The 25,639-nt window shown below is 38.3% G+C and overlaps 1 protein-coding gene across 9 annotated transcripts in view; it reads left to right on the top strand.

Moving 5' to 3' along the window:
- Window positions 1-25,639, top strand: part of vti1a (vesicle transport through interaction with t-SNAREs 1A) — a 364,307-nt gene that overhangs the window by 261,995 nt on the left and 76,673 nt on the right. The window contains exon 9 of one of the 9 annotated variants that reach the window (XM_041209660.1): window positions 16,652-16,826. The exons of the other annotated variants lie outside the window; for them this stretch is intronic. Within the exon in view, the coding sequence (XP_041065594.1) occupies window positions 16,652-16,763 (112 nt within the window). The 3' untranslated portion in view covers window positions 16,764-16,826. Of the gene's footprint in view, window positions 1-16,651; window positions 16,827-25,639 lie in introns of those variants that run through there. 9 annotated transcript variants of the gene reach the window in all.

Here is a 25,639-nt window from a genome sequence, read left to right as displayed (position 1 = left end):
CCTCATATATGGCTGTGTCAATCATATTTCAAAATGATGGTCGGTTTGACAGATTTTAACAATTTGAAAGATTTTTATTTAACACTCAAGATAAAAAAGTAACTGCTACACTTGCTCCTTAAAGCACCGGGAACCATCATGGAGCAGGCCCAATTTTAGTTGACCTATGGTGAGTGGTTCTGTGCCACACTGTCACTGAGGCATCTGGCTTGAAGATCACCCAGGAAAGTTCATTGGGAGAGCAGAAATGCCTATAAGTATATTTAAAAATGGCAGGGAGATGTGACAAGAAAGTGTTTAAAAACATTGCACTCTCAGAAATGCACGCTTTAGGCAAAACTAGTTTTACCTTAAGTGCACGCCTTTTTAATCTCACCTCTTACAAGTGTCACATTTGGGCGTTCCCTTCTGACTGGCCATGACTGATAACACAGGAGATCTTGTTTCACTGTCCTCTTCCCTTTCTCTCATCATCTTCAGCATCATCATGATGTGTGCTCTGCCTGAAGGCAGATCCTTGGCTCATTGTGGTCTTTCCATGTCTTTCCTTCCTGTGCCATTCTTTTCATTTGCCAGTAACTTCCTTCAATTTTCAAGCCATCCAGCATTAATATTCCCGTCCTTCCTCTTCCCCTTTTTCCTTGAAATCTTCTCTCCATAACATCTCTTACTGGTCTGTTTCCTCTTAAGATGTGCCCCGCTCAGTCTCTCTGCCTTTTCCTAATTACATTCAGCAATTTTCTTTGTTCACTCTCGTCAGCATGTCGTCATTTGTTACTTTTTCTGTCCTTTCCTATCTCCTCCAAACCCACATTTCAAAGTTATTTAGCAAGTTAGTATCCTTCTTCCATAAGTTCCAAGTCTCATCCATACAAAACAACACTCCAGATCAAGCTCTTCACAAGTCACTTCTTGAGTGGTTTATTCAGCTCTGGTTAGCAACCGCCTCTTCTTAGCTAGCTTTCCATTGCTACCCTTGATCTTATTTTGTTGTTGCCTCTTTCATCTGCAGATATTATGTTTCCTAAATACTTGAAATCTTGCACTTATTCTAGTTCTCTTCCTTCTATGAATATGTTAATATTTATTGATGATTTTGCCAATATACACTTTCATTACAAAGTTTATAACCTGTTACTAGTCTATCTGCTGGTTCTTGTAATTCTTCTTCTGTGCTTGATACAAGTGCTTTGTCACCTGCAAATCTAACTGATGTTATCATTGCACCCCCCTCCACCAATCTTAACGCAAAATTCTGTGTCTTTAAATGCTTCTTTGATCATTGTTTCTGCATGGACATTGAAGAGTACTGATGGTAAACAACACCTTTGTCGAACTCCTCTTCCAATTACACATGGTTCCAACTCCCTGTTGGCTACTCTCACTGTAGCTGTATGTCCCATGCACGGATTTCTTATGAAATATCTATCTCTCCAGTCTACTCCAATAATGTCTTTCAGCACTGTCAAGAGCTTAATCCAGTCAACCCGATCAAATGCCTTTTCAAAGTCTGCAAAACAAACATTTAATTCCTGCCCAAACTCTAAACTGTGTTCACTCATTAATCTTATAATGCCAATTGCTTCTCTTGTCCCTCTTCCTCCCTGGAATCCAAAGTGGTCATCTCCAATATGGTCTGTGCCTTCCCAATCACTCTCTTTGTCGCAACTCTGAACACAACCTTCAATGCATGGATAATAAGACTAATCGAATGAAAGTCAGAACATCAGTGTGCCTTTGGCTTCTTTCTTGGGATGATTGTTATTGTCTGCATGAAGTCCTCTGGCCATTCTCCTGATAGCAAATACCCTTGCACAGCTTAGTAAGCATTGATGTTAAGTTTTTTCCCATATTTTATTCAACTCTGTAGGTATATCAACTATTCCAGCCACTTTTCCTGTTTTTATAGCATTTATTGTTGCTCTTTTCTCACTCTCTAGTATTTCTGGTCCAAAGAAATTAATGTCAACATTACTCTCTCCTTCTAGCTCAATCATTTCAGGTTTTTCATTTTTTGCATATAGTTCTCCAAAATGTTCTTTCCATCTTATTTCTTCAGGGTTTGTTAATAAAACACCTTCCTTAAACTCTATTGCTGGTGCTTTCAGTCCTTTATGCTGAGTGCCGCTAATTCCTTTGCTATTACCTACATTAGGTCTACTCTTTCTAGTCGATCCAATTCTTCAAGTATATCAGACTGCTTGTTTAGTCATTGCTGTCATGCCTTTTTTGCCCCTCTCCTTAACTCGTTATTCAAATGCCTGTATTTCAGCTTACCTTCTTCAGTATTGATATTCTTCCATTTCTACTTTCTTCCATCTTTTGCAACATTGCAGTAGTAACCCATGGTTTCTTGATTCGTATTCCTCTTAAAAACTCCATGCTATTTGGCCCTTCTTCCATAACAGATTTTTGAATTTGTTTCCTTTGCTCATTTGTGATGTTGGTACCCTTGTCTTTTCTAGCTAGTGCTTTATTTACTCAATTTACAGATTCTTCATTTACTTCATTCAGCTTCTCTATGTTCCACTTTTTTCTGCACATTCCATCGTGGATGATCTTCAGTTGGAGTACTGTTTCCATTTTCACAAGATTATGATCTGATTCTATGTCGGCTCCTGGCTTGGCCTATTGAGTTCTTAATGCTATTCCTGTACCTTTGTCTCACCATTATTTGGTCCAACTGAAATCTTCCTGTACTGCCAAACATTTTCCACGAATATCATCTTCATCTATGGTGCCTAAACCATGTATTTATTTTATCATGTTCTTCTGCAAAAATCTATCAGTTTTTGGCCTCGTTCATTTCTTTTGCCAACTTGATATTTTCCTACTTTTCTGTCGTCATTTCCTTCTCCAACAATCCTGTTCCAATCTCCCATAACGATCACATAGCTCTTTCCACTCTCCTATTTGATTATTTCTCAACTCTATCATACATTTCATCAACCTCCTTATCTGAATGTTCACATGTGGGCATATATACTTGAATGATGGTAATGTCCACTAGTCGCCCCTTTAGTTTCAGTAGCATCAGCCTATCTGAATCGCATTTCACTTCACTCTCACATTTGGCAGCTTCCTTGTCTAGCATTACTGCTACTCCCTGATCTTTTTCTTCTCCTCCTGAATAAATCATTCTCATTTCATCACTCATAAAGTCATCTTCTCCTGTCCACTGTACTTTACACAACACTAGAATGTTTAATTTCTCCTTTTCCATTTTTTGCTTTAGGTTCTCTTGCTTTCATTTTCTGTTCGTTCTTCATACATTCTACATCCCTATTCTTCTTTTACTACCAAGCTCATGTATGTGAGGATTTCACTGGATGGCGACCACTTGGGAGGCCTGAATCCCTCCCTTTGATGGGTACAACATTACCTGTTCTTTTATAGGGGCTCACATCTAGGCTGTTGATATTTACTTGTGCTGATGCCATCCTAAGCCGTTTCCTTAGCTATTTTCAGTGATGGCTCACCATTGCTTTCCACTGTGGTGTTGGTAAAGTCATCGACAGCTTGACTATTGTGACAGGTAGTAGCTGAGCTATAGCAATACCAGTAGCAGACCTCACACGTCTGACCTGACCAAATTACAAACTGAAAGCAATTACAAACTTTAACTTTTAAATGATTCTGTAAAAATGTGGCATCAATGAAACCAGCTATATTTCCATTTACAGAACTCAATTACCTATGTTTGAAGAGCTCAGATGGAGAATCTTCAATTAAGATCCCTTTCTCTATCTCTTCCAAGATCCAGGGCCTGTCTTGTCATACCTAAGGTGTGCTGGTAATCCAGATATAAATTTCTGTCATACCCACCTGTGACTGACCCATATTTAATTGTCATAAAAAAGCAATAAATGACATTGGAACAAATAGGAAACATACCAATCAGCAAGTTGCAAGCAGAAATGGAAACGACCAATCATGCTCTCTCTCTACATGCAAATATTTATTTCTTAATTATATTCCTGTAATGGCTAGGACAACATTTGCTTCCTAGAAATTGGTCAAATAATATATCACTTATTCTAGGAAGATTGCTTATAAACTTTGTTTTGAAGTTTAAAACATAAATTTAAAAAATGAATTGTCAGCGAATCTATCATTTTTGAATAAGCAAACCAACTAACTTATTTCAGCTTGAAATGAGTAAAGGAATTGGTTAGTTCTCTTAAGTTTTGTTTTACTGGAAACTGCTTAGGGTTTTGTTTCTCTAGGAACAAAATTAGTGGACTGATTATTCTCAGATAGCGGTATTCAGCCCAAAAAGGGGTCAAAGCTAAGTAATTGCATAAATAGATAACCATATTCCAAAGCTATGTTGAGCTTTTCATTTAACCTTGCTTAATTAGGATACTTGCTGGAATGTAACAAATAATTGATTTGAAAGAAAAGTGAATCACTATGGTTCAATAGTCTGATGAGAAATAAGAACAGCTAGACTGAATGACCATTATGAACAGCTTGTTAACTGGTCTTGTAAACAGCTTTGGGCATAAATAACTGATAATAAAGCATTTACAAATAATGAAACTTCTGCAAGTTAGTTTGAAGGCTGGAGACGGAATGTTTCTGAGGAGGATGAAACTGATCGGGTGAAGAGGATGAGATGAGATAAGGAAAGGCCCGGGAGTATGAGCAAAGGCTCCAGAATCTCATGTCAGGCAGATAACATTAGGGCGAGCTTCTACCCTATGGTTTAGACAAAGAACTCAATATACTATTGGACATTTCATAATTAAGGAAATCTTTATAGGGCAAGAAAGTCCTGCCAATAATCTATCCAGGTCCACTTGTGAAGAATGGTATAAAGTAAGAGACTTTGAGAGAGCTCAATGCAGTACATGTTGGAAAAGAACCCTTAAGGCAGACTCCAATCTAATACCCTTGGATGCTTTGAGAAGACTTTGGACTTGAGAAGAAGAAAGAAAGCTGTTCATGCCTGTCCAACCTGGATCTGTACTTGCTATTTGTCACAGTCATGTGTTTTTGCTAGTGAGTCATATCCTGCCTTAAACTCTGATTAAACACAACATACCCATCATATTGGTTCCTGTCAATTCTGATTGATTGGATAATTGATCATTTTTGCTTAAATTATAATAGCAAATTGGAAAGATCAAATTGATACAGTAACTAGAATGTTGTTTCAAAGGTCAGTACAAACTTTTCAACATTTTTGAGATATCTTTGAAAACAAAATAGTGCTTAGTATATACCAGTTGATCTTCTGCAAGTATTGTGAGGAAGTAACAATTAAGGGAGCCACACATTTCACTGAGAAGAGAATTGTCAATTCACTCAGAGGAGGCCTTTATATCTTGCAACACTGCCTCTTTTATTTATAATTATATTCCAAACTCTCAAAAACAATGATTGTTTGTATTTTAAAAGAAGCAAATTTTAGATGTGCTATTATCATTATTTAGGTTTAGTTGAAGGAGATTGTTTTGAAAACTGAGTATTGTTGCAAAGAATTTTGATAAAGAAGAAAACATTAAGCTAATCTTAACGATTATGTCATTCTTGGGACTTGCTTTAAAAATCACTGCGTTAAACAGGACGGTGAAGTTAGAGCAGTCGCCTTTCAACGCGCAGATATTCATCTATTACTTGTCTACCTGCAATGGTCATGAAAATATTTACTTTCAAGAACCTATCAAGAAATATTTTAGTATTTCTATGGAAATTGCTTAGAAACTTTTTCACTGGAGATTTGCACTCCTCCACCATTTCCACATCCATCCACCACTGCCCCCTTATGTTAGCAATCTGGGACCCATTGTAAGCGGTGCCTTGAGAGATTAAATACTACACTGAAATTATCAAAGTAATGTTTGAGATTGTTTCAGAAATATGAGGTTTGACTTTCATACAAAGTTGATGGTAATTTCTATCCACATCTTATTTCACAAACTGAAAACAGAAAATGTTGGGAAAAGTCAGCAGGTCTAGCAGCATCTGTGGAGAGAGAAATAGAGTTAACGTTTAAGGTCAATGATATTTCATCAGAACTTGCTAACATCGCTAACTTTTTCCATTTCTTTCCTGTTGAGTATTTGCAACATTTTCTGTTTTAATTTCAGATTTCCAGGTTCTGCAATATTTTGCTTTTGTGATATTGTTCAACGTAATCTGTCTCAGCATACAAGAAATGTTTAAGAAGTATGTGCAGTGAAAAATTTTATTATCCTTAAACTATTAAAGTCAGTTGCTGTGGGAACTATTTTTCACATTTGCAAATATTTTAAGTATTGATGGGTTGATTGATTTAAAGCATTTTGGACAAAAATCCAAGAACGCTAGCTTTTTCTAATTTCTGATTTATAATAGATGCAGGTGTTGAATGATAGAAATGTACACACAGCTTCTAAACTGCATGTGGAGGGTTAAATAAATAGAGAACAAAGATTTTTTTTTCATACATTCCCATTTTAAACTGTTTTGGATGGAGACAGGCACAATTTCATAGCTGATGACATTCATTACATGTATTGGCAAACAGATCATTACGGCATCCATCTGCTTATCTTTTTTTTTTGCCACTGGGCTGCAAACATGTCTATTTTAACATGCAATTCTGAAAACTCATGAGATTGTGAGTAGCTTGAATAAGAAAAGATAATAGTTTAGGTGCAGGCAGTGGCTTAGGAATTATTGAAAATAGGAAAATGTAAGAACTGTAGTTATAGTGTGCACCTACCTGGAATTTAAAATTTTGCAAAACTTAATACTAAGTCACCCAAGACGGAATACTATTAATAATTAAATTTAAATTATTTTAAAACTGTGGGAATTAAACCTGTTAATCTATTGAACTGAGCTATGGTTCCTAATATGTTTAATGGACATGCAAATGTGCCAGAGCTCTGTTTCCATCTTCATACTTCCTGAGATAAGCAAACCTTATTTGGAGCTTATATTTCTTAAAATCTGGCTTTCCAGACTGTTAATTTGTAATTTAAAAAAAACATTCTGCAGTGCCTGTATTTATCACCATGCCTGATTTATGGTTATCTGCATTTATATTATTTTCCTGCAGAGATATTTAATTTTCATAAATTGTTGCACTTTAAATTAATTAATTATAACTAGAACTACCTTGACACTCGCTGAGAAAATGGACTGAGCACTAGCTGCTCCCTTTTCTCTCTGTGAGGATTTAATTAAGCAGCAATTGTTAATTGTCAATTTGGGTTTCAGCATTAGTGTTAATTTTGATCTTTGCCCTCAGGTACTTTTTTGAATAGTGCTTTGTTCAAATCCTGTTAAGTCTGTTATTATTTCATAACTTTTGGAATCTTGCAAGAATTTTAATTTTTGCAACTACAGCACAATAAGTAAACTAAATATCAAATTCAAGGATTCTACACTGGTGGATATGAGCATTTAATGTACATTGTGAGAATAGATTATGTTCCAAGTCAACCAGTCTATTGATTACTGCTTCACTTACTTAGTGGAAGTATTTTTAGCTGCTTAAAGTGGTGTATATTTCCTCAAAAAGGACGAATTGTGTTCTTTGTTTTAAGTGTATCCGACCTTGACAAAAAAATCCATAGCAATTTAGTGGTCTCGATATTACAATCATGCTTTTCATTGAATTACTCAACCTTATCAAAGTTTTCTGCAGTAATATTTTCATTAAAATGTTGAGGTTTACCAGCTTAGTAGCCTGCATAATAGATATTTTAATAGTCACTGGCATAATGTGGTACATTAATTCAACAATGCTTAACTAGATGCATCTGTAAGCTATCATTCCATGGTTGATTTTCTGTCAGATGGAGCAATAATTAATTACAGATGAGCATCGGGAGATCCAAAAGCCTATGTATTTTATGTAGTGCAGCTAAAACAGTGCATATATTGAGGCTCTGTGCTGTCCAACAGGTTGGTTCACAAAGAAGAAAGAATTGACATTTATATATCGCTATCACGTTTCATGACTTTTGATTTGTTTTCTTCACGGAAGGAATTTTGTGATTGATTTATGTTTGTGGCTGGCATTTTAAAACACAATGAATTCATAAAAGTGTTTGAGGGGATGCTTGGAGGTCATTTTACAAGAGGAGACAGAGTTCTTTGTGTGTTTTCTTACTGAATCATTGCTTTCTTAAGCAAGCCTCATCTGAGACATCATTGAAGGAGTGGCTTGGGCCTGTAGCCTTTTGTGGATAACTTCTAGTTGGCCATCTTCTCCTTTGTGTAGCCTGATCTTATGTGTCTCTGTCATTTCCTCTTGCTAATGCTACTGTTCTAGCTCCATTAGAAGGACATATATGGAAACTTTAGCATGCCCATTGTCAGAGCTCTGACAGATGGTGGGAAGGGAAAGATTTCTCTGTTTGAAACTGCTAAAAGGCAGTTGCACATCTGAAAAAAAATTGTTCTAAGTTGCTTCTATTGAAGCTGATATTCCAGTTAAAATTTGTAACACTTTCAAAGTCTGTGATCTCAGCCACTTCTTGATTTGACAAGTTATGCAGGTTTTCAACAAGCTTAAGACATTAGAAATTCTGTGAAATTTCTAGGACAGCAGCTTCAACTCTGTCATTTGTGGGCGTACACCACTTTGGGGATATAGGAACCTCTTCTGTTAGAAGCCAAATTTTGTAAGAATGTAACTTGCACTTTAGAACAGGGTAACTGTTGTGTCTGATGAATGCCCCAAATCCAGTCCCCTTTTGCTTTGTAAAAAAAATTGATTTTTTTAAACCCACCAGCTACGCTATCACCTCTATTACCCTCAGACCAAGTATTAAATCCAGGGCCTTCTGGTCTGTATGGTCGAATTTAACTAAGTAATCTGTGGAGAGAATTTTGCAACCAGTGTTGTTTAGCCTTTCAGTTTAAGTGTATTCCATATTATATGAATATTGATTACAGTTTAGAACTAGACTAGTTCCAGACTATTGACCATAATTACATAAATGAACAGTAGTGTGTAATTATGTCTGAAGCTGAAGGCCATAAGCATTACTACTTACACATGCACCTACATTACCCAAAGGGGCATTTATCTGAAAGATACAAATTGTATTTGTTTTATTATACATTGCTAAATTTAGTGACAGTATTATAAGGTGTGTCAGAGGATTTTATTACATTTCCTGCATCACATTCCCTGTAGCAACTTAACTCGAGCTTATGTGCAATGTTATTTGATTTTTTGCAGCGCACATTAGTCTGACCAGTTCTTCACTTCCTTAAGATAAAAGCAAAAAACTGCGGATGCTGAAAATCCAAAACAAAAACAAAAATACTTGGGAAAACTCAGCAGGTCTGACAGCATCTGCAGAGAGGAACACCGTTAACGTTTCGAGTCCGTATGACTCTTCAACAGAACTAAGAAAAAATAGAAAAGAGGTGAAATATAAGCTGGTTTAAGGGGGGGTGGGACAGGTAGAGCTGGATAGAGGGCCAGTGATAGGTGGAGATAACCAAAATATGTCAAAGACAAAAGAAGAGGTGTTGAAGGTGGTGATATTATCTAAGGAATATGATAATAGGTGACATTAAGGGTAGAAAGCAGCACAACGCTTTCTACCCTTGATGTCACCGATTATCACATTTCTTAGATAATATCACCACCTTCAACACCTCCTTGTCCTTTTGTCTATGACATCTTTTGGTTATCTCCACCTATCACTAGCCCTCTATCCAGCTCTACCTGTCCCACCACCCCCCTCCCCCACCCCCAAACCAGCTTATATTTCACCTCTTTTCTATTTTTTCTTAGTTCTGTTGAAGAGTCATACGGACTCGAAACGTTAACTGTGTTCCTCTCCGCAGATGCTGTCAGACCTGCTGAGTTTTTCTAGGTATTTTTGTCTTCACTTCCTTTACCATCCATGACTCCCTAACTTCTACCAATCCAAGTGTCCTCACCTTCTTCCCCAGGAAAAACTCTTACTCTCTTATCTCCCTCTCAAGTTTTATTCCCATTCCACCCCCACCCCACCGCCCTAACTTACCTCTGGTCTTCCAACAATCACAACAGCTCTGCTGCTGCTGATCAGCTGAAATACCCTCTTGCCTTTGTCTTTGATGCCCTAGCTTCTACCAAGCCACTCAACATTTCCCACATCAACCATTCTTGCTGATGTAGTTCCCATATTTACTCACATGTTTCACACACGAGGAAAGTCATTTAGCCCATATTCATTAATTTATCCATAAAGATCCTAAAGTTCCCCCATTACAGAATCCAGTTATTTCTATATTCATTGCAGGGTTGTTGAAGTCCGTTGTCTACCTGGAATGCTGCTCTATATGTTGATCACCCAAGGTGAAGAATTTCCTGACACCAGTCCTAAATTTACTTCATACTAATTTTAGTTTGTGTCCTAATTTCACAATTTATTTTGAAGTAATATTCTGCATTTACTTATCCATAATTTGAGGGCTACTCTCAAATGCTTCCTATTGAGGCTGATTCAACTCTTCCAATCTATTCTCAGACTTCTGACATTAAATTAGCCTTTCAGTTCTTTGCGCTGCCTCCAGCACTTTATTGACTCTCTTATATGTTGGTGATCAGACCCAATAACTGCATTTACAGTGCATCCTGATAGTTCTACAACAACAACTCATCTATGTAATGCCTTTAACATAATGAAATGTCCCAAAGCGCTTTGCAGGAACATTATAAAACAAAGTTAGGCAATGGGCAACATAAGGACACATTGAGTCGGATAGTCAAAAGCTTGGACAAAGAGGCAGGCTTAAAGGAGGAGAGTAAGGTAGAGAAGCAGAGGTATACAGAGAAGGAATCCTAGAGTTTAGAGCCTAGACAACTGAAGGCACAGCCACCAATAGTGGAGCAATTACATTTGGGAATGTACAAGAAGCCAGAATTAGAAAAACACCGATATCTCACAAGGCTGTTGTGGGGCTGAAGGAGATTAATAGATAAGGAGGGGCAAGGCCATGGAGGGATTTAGAAATAAGGATGAGAATTTTAAAGTCAAGATATTGCTTGACTGGGAGCCAATGTATGTCAGCGAGCATAAGGTATACTCCTGACAGCCAACTGATGAAGAGAGAAACCAGAGCTAACCTTTACTTGGAATAGATTTATTCACGGCGTGAAACATTACAGATATATATCTCCTCACTCCATCCTACTCCTGTGACAGTAAGTGTCTCTTTATATATGCTCAAGAAACCATCCAATCATTGTTCTCCACCTGTATGTACCTAATCTCGATTGATACAATACACTCAGGGGTGATGGGGGAATGAGACTTGCTGTGAGATAAGACATGGGCAGCTGAGTTTGGATGATCTCGAGTTTATAAAAGGTAGAATATGGGAGACGAGCCAAGAGTACTTTGGAATATTCAAGTCTAGCATGAATCAAGGCACAAGAGTATAGTACAGTATCACGATTGTCATGATTTATATATGACTTGTGTTCTACTATGGTGCTCAACATTCTGTGAGCTTTGATGATTGCAGCGTTGCATTAGCTGAACACATTGAGGTTTGATTCTTGCAGCCTCCTCCTTAGATATTTTAACATTATACCCAGAGTACGTTACCTATTTTTCTTTACATGTTGTGCTTAACATTTGGCTATGTTAACTATCATCTGCCAATGTTCTGCTCACTCACATACTTTATCCAACCCTTTCTATTATCTCTGAGCTGATTCCTCCAATTCCACTGCAGCTCACTATTTTGGTATAATCTGCATATTTTAGCAATTAGCATTGAATTTCTGAAACTTGATGGGCCTATCATTAGAAGAGAGGGCATTATTGGAAACTGATATTCTTGCACATCTTAATTTTTCACTCTATTTCAGTAAAATATGAGATAGAATACACATAATCTACATATTTAAATTACGTACTCAAAGGTATAAAGAGTCATGATGAGGTAAATTGAAAAATATGTTAATAAATTTAAGGTAATCAAAAAATACTTTTTCCCATAGTAGGTTATCAGGACATGGTAAAAGCAGAATTCATACTAGCTTTGAAAAGGGAACTGGATAAACAAAGAAAACAAAAAACTTCCATTTATATGGTGCCTTTCACATCCTTGGTATGTCCCAATGTGCCACTCAATCAATTGATTATTTTTTGAAGTGTTTGTATACTAACTGAACAGCCAATGAGTGCACAGTAAGATCCCACAATCAGCAGTGAGATTAATTACCTATTTTTGGTGGCATTGGCTGCGGCATGATTGTTGTCAAGGAGACTGGGAGAACTTTCCTATTCTTCTTTGAGAAGTGCCTATAGAATTTTTTAAGTCCACAGGGAGGACAGACATGGTTTACTGTCTCATTTGAAAAACAAACCTCTGGCAATGCAGTGCTACCCTGAAGTGTTGGCCTAGATTATGTGTTCAAGTCCTGTATTGGCTCCTGATTTCACAATCTTCTGATTCGGAGGCGAGACAGAAAAATATTTGAAAAATGAATGTTTGTATGAGCTATGAGGAAAAGGGGAATGGGATGAATGAGGCACAAAGATGATGGGGCTAAATGTCCTCAATTTACACTGTAAATTTCCATGATATTGGGCTCTTTAATTTATTAAATGTATTTACATGGTGGCATTAGGAAAAAAGACATAAAGCTCTTATTTTTTCTTGCTGTTTACGTGACTAATAATGGTACAGTGTTTTATGTAATATCCAGAAGTGTTTTTAGGAAGATCTGTTTATTAACACTGCTTAAAATCTCAAATGCAGAATTAATTATTTTCCTGCTGAGAAGAAGATGAGCTTTATAAAATGAATGATTTATGTAATTGTTTAGGAATGAAATAGGCAAGATAACCAAGGAAGGATCACAGTTTACTGGTGCATCTCCCAGAATTTTAGATGAATACATTTCCTGGAACAATTACCAGGGATTCTTTTCATGAAGTTGTGGCAAGAAAACAAATTGCATTCGACATTTCCTGTCAGTTTTGGCTTGGTTTGGCCTGGCCAAACTTTAAACAGTTATAATTCATTGGCCCAGGATCTTCCAGTCTCCGGGTGGACGGAGACCAGACATACCCAGGAAGATGGGCTCCGGGACCTCCTCGAAGTCCCAATGCAAGGATTCTGATGCGATTGCCTGTGAAGTTTCAATTTATGATGGGCAACTACCCTGCTCACCGGGACCCTCTAGGTAAGTCAGAATCCTCTGAAGTCTGACTCCACTTCTGAGTTACAGTCAGAGACTTCGGAAGGTTCGACTCACCTGGATAGTTACCCAGAAATATTAGACAGATTAAAACTGTGTCTAAATCCTGGGTAACTACACTGATCTCTGATTCCCCTCAATAGCCCCCCTGACATCCCCTCACAGACCTCCGACAACCCCATTATCCCCAATTCCACCACTGACCCGACCCACTACAACTCCGCCCCCCCCCCCCGATTCTCCATTTTGATCCTCTGACCCAGCCCCCCCGCCGATCCTCCAACTCCCCCTTGATCCGCTGAATACCCCCAACCTGACCTGACTGGACTTTGCCATCCTACCCACCCTGCTACCCACTTACACACATTCACTAATGCACTAAAAAGCTATTTAAATGTCCCAAAGCTTTTCATTACGCTAATGAGTGAAAACTTATCAAAATACAGCAGCTAGTGCCAGAAAAAGGGGGCATGGCTTGGCTTCCCTGACGATCCTGTATTATGAGGAAGGACTCTGAGAACAGGTCTGAAGAGGCCTGGTTGGGAAGTCTGGGCCAAAAATGCGAGGCTCCGTCTTAGTGCAAACGAAAGGACAATCATCTGACTGTGATTGTCACTCCTCAGAAGATTTGGCCCATTATTGTTTAGTGTGATAACATTCTCATTCTTACCACTAAACAATGAATTCCTTTCTACTTGCATAGTTAGACATAACATCATTAGACTAAATAAATAGGGCCTTTCACTATGTCTACATTGAAAATTATTCAGTATAAAGATATCAGAGGCTTGGTGAAACCCAAGTCTCAAAATTTAAATGCAGATCCATTAAGAATTCTTGTCTTATTAACCTGCTAGGTGTTTACTGTCTTAGAATAACCGGAAATGAACTGTTTCAAAAACTGTTGCAACTTCTTACCAAATAGCTTAAAGCTGTGCACTTGAGGTAAATAACCTGAAGGGATTAAATTCAGGGACCATGTCAGTGTGTGGAAGAAAAAAATGATGATTTAACCACAGTGACAATTCATGTGCGAGGCAAAACTTCCAGTGTTGAGCAAGCCATTGTGCAGCAGAAGGCATCCGAATCCAATTCTCACTCAATGCCCCCACATGCACACTTCCCCATAGTATCATTGGATTTGGGATAGTTGAAACTCTTCTCCTGACACTGTGGGAGTTTCTATTCACTCATGGTAATTCACAGGAAATTAATAATTATGTGATGAGTTCACTCATTGGTATCAATGAAGGAGCATGGTATGAAAATGGCCATCCATGAAGCAGGAAAATATATTCTTAGTCATTTTTTTATATTGTTTTTGGCATCCATACATTTAGAACATTGAATGCCAGAGAGGTCATGGAGAAGAAAAAGTGATAGTGCACCTCAGTTGCAGTCCGAGCTGGTTTAACTACTGTGGGAAGAGATGAGCTGGAATGAAGATATTTGAACAGGGAGTGCTGGTAGAGGTGATAGTGAAGCTGGATGATAGTGGTGCATTAAAATACCTTGGAAAGAAAAAAGATTGGTGTTGGAATTGTTGATCATAAGGACCTTGCGTCGCCTTGTGGAATGAATATTTTTTTCTAAAACTTGCATTTTGCTTCAGGATTTGCATGCTCTGCCATTGATCCTTACCAGCGATTACCTTCTCGCATGATGCATTTGTGTTAGCTGCTGATGCCCATGATTTCCAGAATTGCACAGCTTGTGCAAAGCTCAGCAATAAGCCTTGTTGTCAGAGTCAGCATTGCAGATTTAAATTGAAAAAATCCACTTCAACCACATGGCTTTACTTAATACTCTGTGCCAACAGCCCTCAGGTTCCTGCTCATCAAAGAAGCAAAGCTGTAGGTGAGTTAGAAAATCAAACGCAAGTCAAAGACACTCTATGGATTGATCACTGTGGTTGAATAAATTCCAAATTGATTCAACAAGCTGTAGTGAAGGTCCTGGAATCCTGAGGGCACATACAGCCTTCTCCAACTTAGGTCATGTGGCTGGTGAGGTCTTAACAACTGCTGTTGGCTCTAGGTTTTCACAGGCAAAGAAAATTCTTTTACATTTTATGGTGCTGAGAGTTCATCAATACCATATCAGCGTTGAGGCCTCCTCTGCACAAAGCAATGCTGAATTCTGTGAAAATCAGGGGCGGATTTTACTCCAAAGGAAGAACTGAAAAATCCTGTTATTGTGACCAGTGTGATCACAGGCCATATATCTGATCAAGATAGCCAAAGGTTGCCATCCCAGATTTGTACTGATTCTAGAAGCCACAAGGTGTACTGTACTGCTGAGCAAACTTAGTTGGCATCAGTGGCATTTAAATAACTGATTAAATAACTGTTTGGCTTCTCTTTCCTGTCACTATCAAAAATGAAAAAAAAAGTTGTGTTTTATTTATGACTTGCCCAAAATATTCTAAGTAGACTGATAATGCTAATGATTGCACAGCAACATTTCTCGGTGAGTCAATTTCAGGATACTTTACATCTAACCAGTTAAATCCAGGTCAATCTGTAGCTCAGATAGTTGTTTGGTAATACAGAGCTTGAGTATTGCTGGAAAAAGAACTTTTCATCTTGTACTCGTCAGGACAATTCGCAAGAAAATACCAATGTCAGGGGAAGCAACATATTTATACTGTATGAGAAGAGAGTGCTGATTGGTTGGCAAGTGGACTCTGGTATGGAGAATATACCAGTGGGTGGTGACTGACAGTTAACTGCCAAACATTCTTTGAAATTTAAACCTGGCAGTTTGACTCTGATTAGCCAAGAAATTGGCCTGGGGAATGAACCAACGAATGGCTGTCACTTATTTTGTTTAGCTAAAACAGACGCAATTTGTATACATGTTCTTGCCAACTAATCAGCACTCTGTTCTCATACAGTATAAATATGTTGTCTCCCTTGACATTGGTATTTTCTTGCAAATTGTTCTGATGAGTACAAGATGAAAAGCTTCAACAAAAAAGTATTTTTTTCAGCAATAACTGTAGCTCATTACAAATGCCATTACTCATTCACATGTTTGATGGTGCAGATTAATGATATAATAGAGACAATCATCTTCCAATGATGGGGATCTACCATGATAATGATCACTGCATCTGAACTGCACTGGCCATGCTAAAAGATTACAATAACACAGCCTCTGGGCATAGTAGTTATATTAGCAAATTAGACTAATAGGACCTGTTTCTGTGCTGTATATTCTATGTAATATTGCTGGAATAGTAACCCAGACAATTAGCTGAAATCCACCTTTATCACCCGATTTTCATTCATCACAATCTGTACGTCTTGGCATCATCTGGAAGTGAGCTGATGTAAGAAAAAGATGCACAGAAAAAGGAGTTGAATACATATGTAAGAAAGATTGAAATTTGCACCAAATGAGACAGAGAGCTTAAAGTCATGTTTGAGATCCAAGTATAATAGTTATGGTAGATGATTCTGCGTTCTTCCTTATTTGTTCAAACCCTAGGTACAAGTTGGATATACTGGGGACGGGGACAGGAGATGATCATGCAGGGATGAGGTGCCAGTGTTGCAATATTGTTTTCTGGATTCAAGAGGAGAACCCATGCTCTTTCTGACTCTATAAATTTCATTTTTCCTGGAAATTTTTGGGGTTGGGGTTTGTGAAGGCTGCAAGGAGCTGCCTTCTTGAATTCCTGCATTCCGTATAATAAATGTACTCCAACAATGTTATTACGTAGGGAGTTGCTGTGATGATGAAGGGATCTTATGTAGATTAGCATGCTTTATTACATGTATATTTAACTCCCATTACTCCAGCTCAGTTTCCCTGCTCCTTTAAAAATAATTTTATGCTACACTTCCAGACGATAATCTATTATGGTGTATGAAGACCAGATGATTAAAATGGCCCCTGTATGTAACATTAAATGCATAAAAACAGAAGCTCTTGTTTTTTTCCCTCCATTTGTGTGTTGGCTATTCATTTATCTGTGGAACTGTGTAATTTTAAAGATGAGAAAACCAGACTTAAGGTAGGCTACCCAATAGTTCCTAGATTTAGAAATGCACAGCTGGGGCTGAATCTTCCTCTGGGCTCAGGGAAATCTGACCTACGCACTTTCACAACTCGCAAACTGCACACCCAACCCATGTGTGGTTTCACATGCCATCTTTGTCTTTTCACAGAGGAGTCAGGTTTGCAGTGCAGGTTGTGAGCTGCACTGGAGTGCATGAGGAGTATGGGTGAGGGAGCTGGGCCAGTTAGAAGGCCCACCTCAGTTCCCCAACAGTATCCCAGCTCCCAACAGTGTTTAAAGACCCTCTAAACCTCACCTTCCATCAAACTCCATGCCAGCCCATGGCCCCTCAGATCACCCATGCCACTTCTATGCACCCATCTATCCTTCATATGCCCTTGGATCACCCATGCCACTCCATACCACCTCCATATCCCCACATGTAGCTACTCACCCAGAATGCACTATGTACATTCTTCAGATTCTATGCAATCAGTGGAAAATATTTTATGTTCTTTGGGAAGAGAATAAACCTCTCACCAACTAATAAAAGCCTCCATATAATTGAGAAGGAGAGAAAAATAATTATGCCATGTGAAAAAAATTTGCAATGCTTGTAATCCTATAAGCTTGTGCCAGCAACCCAAAAACCACATTAAAGGCACAACTGTTATTGCAACTTCTTCAAACTGTCATTCATTCTCCAACCAATGGAACACCAGTTGCTGAACCCATTAGCATTTGAAACATTGATAATGGTCACAGCTGTCCAAACAATAGACTGCTCTCTGGAAGGAAAAGAACAGAATGTGCTCATTTCAATTTCAAAGCAGAGTGTATGTCAATCAATGTTAGGAAATTGGTGGTTAGGTTTTTTTTCAAGTGTCAAAACCTGAATGTAAGGGGATTTTCTGCATTTTTAAAAAATCAGCCAGAGCCATTTAAATCACAGTAGAAAAGATGAAAGCAAAGGCTGACAGGATATTTTGTAACATTTTTTTACTGCATTATGGTGCTTTTTCAATTGGAAAAGCACTGTGATCCATGTGAACAAATACACAAGGCTGCTCAATGTAACGGTCAATTTACCTGTAAAGGACAGATCCCTATGATGACTCACTGCATTAAAGATACATCTACATTACAATACAGAAACTAGCGGTGATGTTTGAAGGTGTGAAACACTTTACACTGACCTTTCTGAGTGTTCCAGACTATCCTCAGCAGGCTTTCCATTTTATTCACAAACTCTCAAACCTGGCATGCTTTTAATGGGCTTCCAAAACCCTGCACCACGAGATGGTAATGGTGTTCAGGAGGAAATCCAATTTTCGTCACCATTTAAAATGGGGAACTTATTCTCAGTGGGGAACAGCGTGCAGTTTGCATTCTCAACCCGCAAAATGGCCAGAGGAAAATGGCACAGGATCAGGAATGCGGAGGAAAAAGCAAATGTGTTGCCATTCACGCACGAAACGTGCCTCCGCATCCAGACAAAAATTCTGTCCTTAATGTTTGTCATTAGTTGCTGTTTATGAAGGTATTTTATGACATTATTTAAGGTCATGACACCTGTTTCATATGTGCTTAATTTGCATAATTGGATTTTCATTACTATAGTGAATGGATTGGAATTTCTAATTATTTTTCATTGTAAAAATAGACAACATTTAAACTTAAGTTGAAATAGAGTGGATTCAATTTGTTTTCAAATAATTGACCCTATTAATATAGTCAGTCACAAGTTTTTCCAGGTCCTTTTCAGGTTGTGAACAATGCACTTAGTTGACTGTGTCAGTTCCAATTTAATGCAGCACTTCAACATTATGGTTCCAGAGGCTCCAACACAGATCCCAGGAGTTAAATTGTGGAAAATCATTCTCGAAATGGTTACTTCCCAGTTTTTTATTTTCCTTAAATCGTAATCATTAAAGGGAATATCACTGGAGGGAGAAGGAAACACTGAAGATCTAAAGTAATCAGCACATGTGTCCCACAGCATTTGTGTTTGAGTGGTTATGAACTTTTGAAGAGTAATCATTAGTTGAAGGGCTTGCAGTTTCCTGACATTTCATGGAAACAGTTAGCTGAAAACACAGCAAAATTAAGCAGGGATTACTTTAAAAAGAAAAAAACTGCTCCAGTCAGAATGTAAACATACCAACTACACTGCACTCAAACGGTGCCTAGTGGACACACTCTTTGAAGGTCCCTCAGCTCCCGCTTCCACAACATTTTGAACTGTCATGCTCTGTGGAGGAGGCCTTCAACTAATGATTATTCTTCAAAGGTGCAAGTCTTGAAAACCAAATGCTTTTGGGCACAAAAAGCGGGGTAGCACTTTACTCTGACAGTGCTTCTCCCTACAGTAACATTTTCCTTTAAGGGTCATTTTAATGGCTTCATCGGCATTCATTATCCATCAGTGGGGTTGCATACAGCAGATACATTAGCATGTTTTTGTGCTTGTGCATCTTCTCTGCATTAGAAACTCGTGAAAGCATTTAACATTGACTACTCCTAGTTAAATTTTATCAGCAACTTGAAATAAACATTCTGCAGCAATATCCGTGGCACATGTAAACTCTTCAATCTACTGCAGTTGCAACATCTCCAAATGCATGGATGTGGATACTTGTATGTCTCTGGATGAACTGCTTCTGTAAATTGAAGTCTAGGCAATATAAATTAGGCCTTTGTAAACCATTTTTTTTACCTTACACGAGGGACCCTTCACTTTCAAGATAAAGGGATTCTTTCTACACATGCATATATGAAAACTTACAAAAGCTGACACAACCCCAATAAAGCTGACAATTCAGAAAAACCCACTTAGATCATCTTGTGACCATTCCAATAGTTTAGGTGGAAAAACAAATTCAATTCAGATTTTATTACATGGGATTACTGATCTTTTATCAGTGTTTAGGGAATCACATTTTGCAATTTGGCCCGTTTTGCTGTGAGGTCCAACACCCTTTGACGTTGCCTGTTATATTGCAAAACAATTAGTTGCGGTGGTGCATGAACTTGTTGTAGCTTAACCTGCAGATACACCCATTATTTTACCACTTGTAGAGGGGAAGACTTAAGTACACAAAAGTGTGGTGTTTGTAGTGGCAGGCTTAGACATTCTGAAGGGGAACATGAGCATTTATGGTACAAGACTTATTTCCTCGTGTCTGTGCCTTGGTTTGGGGAATGTTCTCTCTTGGCAGGCAAGACTCCCTACTGGGAGTTCAAAGCTGGAAAAGTAGCCATCATGTCTTCTGAGTTTGTCAGCAACAAAACATCGTTTCTGAAAAGAAGTACTGCAGTTCTTTCAGGAAATTCCAGAACAGAGACACTGGGGCCTTCCCTTGGTACCATCCATATTATCATTTTTATTTTTATTGACATTTTTATTGAATAAGCTGGCTAACAGTGAAGAGCCTTACTTCACACCTCCTCTGAAACAAAAGTTCGACATCATCCAGAACAGAGCACCCTGTCCACCGTCTAAAACATTCACTTCCTCCACCACTAGCACAACATGGCTGCAGTGCATATGCACTGAAACAACTCGCCAAGCCTTCTTCAACAGCATCCCTTGACCTCTACCACCTAGAAGGAAAAGGGGAGCAGTTGCAAGGGAATATAACCACCTGCAAGTTTCCCTCCAAGTCACACACCATCCTATATCACTATTCCTTCACTGAGCCAAAATCTTGGAACTCCCTAAAAGTAAGGTGGATGTACTCACACCACATGGACTGCAGAGCTTCACAAAGGCAGCTCACCTCCACCTTCTCAAGGGCAATTAGGGATGGTTAATGAATCTGGCCTAGCCAGCGACGTCCACGCTCCATGAATGAATATATTTTTTAAAAGTTGATGGTTTAATGGATTGTTGAGATGGGTTACAAATCCAAGACAAAATCAAGGCATGGTCATGTCCTACACTCTCCTAGTTACCAGCAACAACAACTTGTATTTATATAGCACCTATAACATAGTAAAATATCTCAAGGTGCTGCTAAATAATGGTGAATTGAGGATCAAGTTCATAAGTCTTAGTTAAAGAAAATGGAAGAGGGTTTCCTCTGAACCTTGCTTCACTATCTGATATTAAGCTACAAACTGTATTACCCTTTTTCATGAAAGCAGCATGTAGCTCATTTCTGAACAGTTTGCGGTTCTCTAAAGCATCCAATATGTTGTAATGGTATCCTGAAGATACACCTGAGGAAGATTGCTCCCCATGAGATTCCATTGTAGTTTTTCCCCGGTGGATCGAAATTACAAGTGCATTCTGGAACATGGAGGGTAGACCTAATTCAAACAAAGTCACTTTATCAGTCTTACAGAAACAACCCCGAGGAAGTTTGATGTACTATGGGATTGTTTACCACTTTCACTGTTACTTCCGAAATCCAAAGGCAGCAGTCAGAGTCTAATCCTAGAATGCATATATTTGTACATTCCAATATATTTGACATCAACCTTAATCTCTATCTCCCTATAATCTATTTTACATCACTTGTCTCTCCTCTGTAATTCACCTGATCAAATCTGCAGTATATCTCTGCCCTGAAGATTCAAAGTATGTACCAGCCACAGATGCTGCTTCATCACAATCCAGCAACAAACCCATCTCAGCATCATTGTAAAGGTTAGGGGGAGATTTAATAGAGCAGATCAGAAGAGACTGTTTCCACTGACAGGAGAGTTGGTAAACTGAAAACATGGATTTAACATTATTGGCAAAAAAGTCAGGGAGGAGATGAGATTTGTTTTTTTACTCAGTGAGTTGTTGTGATCTGGATTGCATTGGCTGAGAGGGTGGCAGGAGTAGATTCAGTAATAACTGAAATCTAAAAAGAAAATTAGATTTCTACATAGAAATGAAGGCTGATGGTGCAAGAGAAGAGTAGGACTAATTGGTATCAGTCTGAGAGCTGGCACAGGCATGATGGGTTGAATGGCCTCTTTTGTGCTGTGTATATAAAGCAAAATATCTGTCTGTTTGTTTGTTGGCAAACTCCTCTGATGTCCTTGGGCCAATCTGAGCGAAACATTATGGATGATAGTTTGGGCCAAGGGACATGTCATAGAGAAGTTTGACATCTAACTAGTTCCACGGAGCGGGGGTGGGGGCCTTTGGCTTCCTATAAGGGGATCCTCTGGCTTGCCTGCACTGTGTCCCTACTGACACCATATCTCAGATATGCTTTAACCAATCTTAACCATATATTCCAAGAAAGAATGCAGTGAATTAACATCATAAATCCTTGACTTTCTTTCAGATTTCACTTGTTTTTTTTTCTCATTTTATTTGGTTCATGTAAATTATGTTCTGAGACACTACACATTATTACTTGATAAAGGAAAGCAACAGGTGGCATGCAGTGCCAGGGAAGATGAATAGGCAAGAGCATAATGTTGACAGAAGGCAACAGGCAACAATTAGAGAAAGGAAAGATGAAGAGGCTAGAGCAAGAAGGCAAGAAGTTGCCAGAGTGACAGAATGCAAGAAGAACCCATGCTGCAAGTAAGAGACCGAAACTCTTTAAGGAAACTTTAATCTATGATCCTCATCATAATTGAGTCAGACCCAGAATATGATATTGGTGGCAGATCATAAGTATGTCAATATTGCGGTGCAACAAAGTGGGGAAAAAAAGCCACCTTCAACATGTTGTATAAATGGTAAAGCACGATTGCCACCCTTAAGTGAGCTACTTGACCCATGGAATGTTCTTATAGGAACAACAAAATCAAAGCACTTCTTGAAAAACATCAGAAAATTTAACAGCTGAGTAAGATCACCAAGAAATCTCTATTTTGGCTCAAGAAGGAAGAACTTCTAATGTGGTCCATCATAAAATATTTAATGTTTCAACAAACATTGAAAATACAGACAGTGTGACTGGAAATGTAGGCAGTAATACTACAAATGCTTTTGACACTTGATGATGATCATTGAGTAAATAACTATAGGTTTAGGTTTTGATACTGAGGATGTTGAGAGTGACATTGAGGATGTAGAGAATGAGTAGTAGAAATCATATAGTAAAAATTGTAAATCTAATCAAACTAGAGTCATGCCAAGTAAACATACAAACGTACGAATTAGGAGCAGAGTAGGCCACTCGATCATTCTAGTGTGCTGCATCATTCAATGAGATCATGGCTGATCTCATTGTAACCTCAACTCCACATTCCCACCTACCCGCAATAACCTTTCACCCTCTTGCTTATCAAGAATCTATCTACCTCTGCCTTAAAGATATTCAAAGAATCTGCTTCCACTGCCTTTTGAGGAAGAGAGTTCCAAAGTCTCGCAACCCTGTGAGAGAAAAAATTTTTAAACAATGGCATCCAGTACTAGATTCTCACACAAGCGGAAACACCCTCTTCACATCCACCCTGTCAAGACCCTGCAGGATCTTATAGGTTTCAATCATATGGCCTCTTACTCTTCTAAACTCCAGCAAATATAAGCTTAGCCTGTCCTATCTTTCATTACAAGCCCAATCGGGTATTAGTAAACCTCCTTTGAACTGCTTCCAACGCATTTACATCCTTTCTTAAATAAGGAGACCAATACTGTATACAGTACTCCACATCTGGTCTCACCAATGCCCTGTATAACTGAAACATAACCTCCCTACTTTTGAATTCAATTCCCCTCTCAATAAGTTATAACAGTCTATTAGTTTTCATAATTACTTGCTTTACCTGCATACTAGCCTTTGCGATTCATGCACTGGGAGCCCTGGACCCCTTTGCATCTCCGATCTCTGCAATCTCTCACCATTTAGATAATATGCTTATTTTTTATTTTTCCTGCCAAATTGGACAATTTCACACTTTCCCACAATACACTGCATTTGCCAGGTCTTTGTCTACTCACAACCCACCTATATCCTTTTGTTGCCTCCTTGTGTGCTTTTCACATCTTACTATCCTACCTATCTTTGTGTCATCAGCAAATTTAGCAACTATACTGTTGGTCCTGTCATCCAAGTCATTTATATAAATTGTAAAATGTTGAGGTCCCAGCACTGATCCCTGTGGCACCCCACTCGTCACATCCTGCCAACCAGAAAAAAAACCCATTTATGCCTACCCTCTGGCTAGCTAACAGGAAACAATATGCTATGCCAATATGTTACCTCCTCCACCATGAGCTTTTATTTTTCACAATGACCTTTGAAGTGGCACCTTATCAAATGCCTTCTGGAAATCTAAATGCAGTTCATCGAGCTTTATCCACAGCATACATTACTACTTCAGAGAGCTCCAATAAATTGGTTAAATATGATTTCCATTTCACAAAACCATGTTGATTCTGCTTGATAACCCGGTATTTTTCCCAAGTGCCCTGCTATAACATCTTTTAATGATAGCTTCTAACATTTTCCCTATGACAGATGATAAGCTAATTGGCCTGTAGTTTCCTGCTTTCTGTCTATCTCCCTTTTTGAATAAAGTAGTTACATTCACTATTTTCCAATCTAATGGAACCTTCCCCAAATCTAGGGAATTTTGGAAAATGAAAACCAATGCATCAACTATCTCACTAGCCACTTCTTTTAAGGTTCTAGGATGAAGCCCATCAGGACCCAGGGATTTGTCAGCCTGCAGCTTCAACAGTTTGCTCAGTACCACTTCCCTGGTGATTGTAATTTTCCTGAGTTCCTCCCTCCCTTCCACTTACTGGTTTACAGCTATTTCTGGGATGTTACTTGTACCCTCTATAATGAAGATGGATGCAAAATACCAGTTCAATTCACCTGCCATCTCCTTATCTTCCATTATTAATTCCCCAAACTTGCTTCCTATAGGACACTCACTTTGTTAACTCTTTTTTAAAATATCTATAGAAACTCTTATTTTATATTTCTAGCTAGCTTTCACTTGTACTCTAATTTTTCCTCCCTTATCAATCTTTTGGTAATTCTTTGCTGCTTTTTATATCCTGTCCAATCTTCTGAGCTGCCACCAGTCTTTGCGCAGTTATATATGTGTCCTTTACTAGCTTCATTTTTTTACTTAACCATGGATGGTGGGTCCTCCCCTTGGAATTTTTCTTTCTCATTGGAATGCATCTATTCTGTGTATTCTGAAATACCCCCTTAAATGTCCGCCACTGCATCTCTATTGACCTATCCCTTAACATGAATTGCCAGTTCACTTTAGTAAAAGCAACTGAAAGTAAATTCATCGAGAAAAGAAATTTTTTTTGTCAAATATTGCTTTTAAGCACAATAATTTTGGGTGAATTTAGGTATTTGTGTTTCATATTTGAGGGATTAAAATTAACATAATTACGTGAAAGAAGGTAATTAAATGAATTGTTGAATGAAATCTGTTAGATATAAGAAATGCTTCAAATAAGTTACTTCATAGAGCACAAAAATGTTTCTGATTTTGAGCTTTAATACCTGTCTCTTTCAGTCCATGGGCCCCTAGAGCGAATATCTTGGCTT

This window comes from Carcharodon carcharias, chromosome 17, assembly GCF_017639515.1.
Source record: "Carcharodon carcharias isolate sCarCar2 chromosome 17, sCarCar2.pri, whole genome shotgun sequence".
In the NCBI taxonomy this organism is placed as follows: domain Eukaryota; kingdom Metazoa; phylum Chordata; class Chondrichthyes; order Lamniformes; family Lamnidae; genus Carcharodon; species Carcharodon carcharias.
Note: the sequence above shows the minus strand (reverse complement) of the source record. Positions and strands in the feature narration are given on the sequence as shown.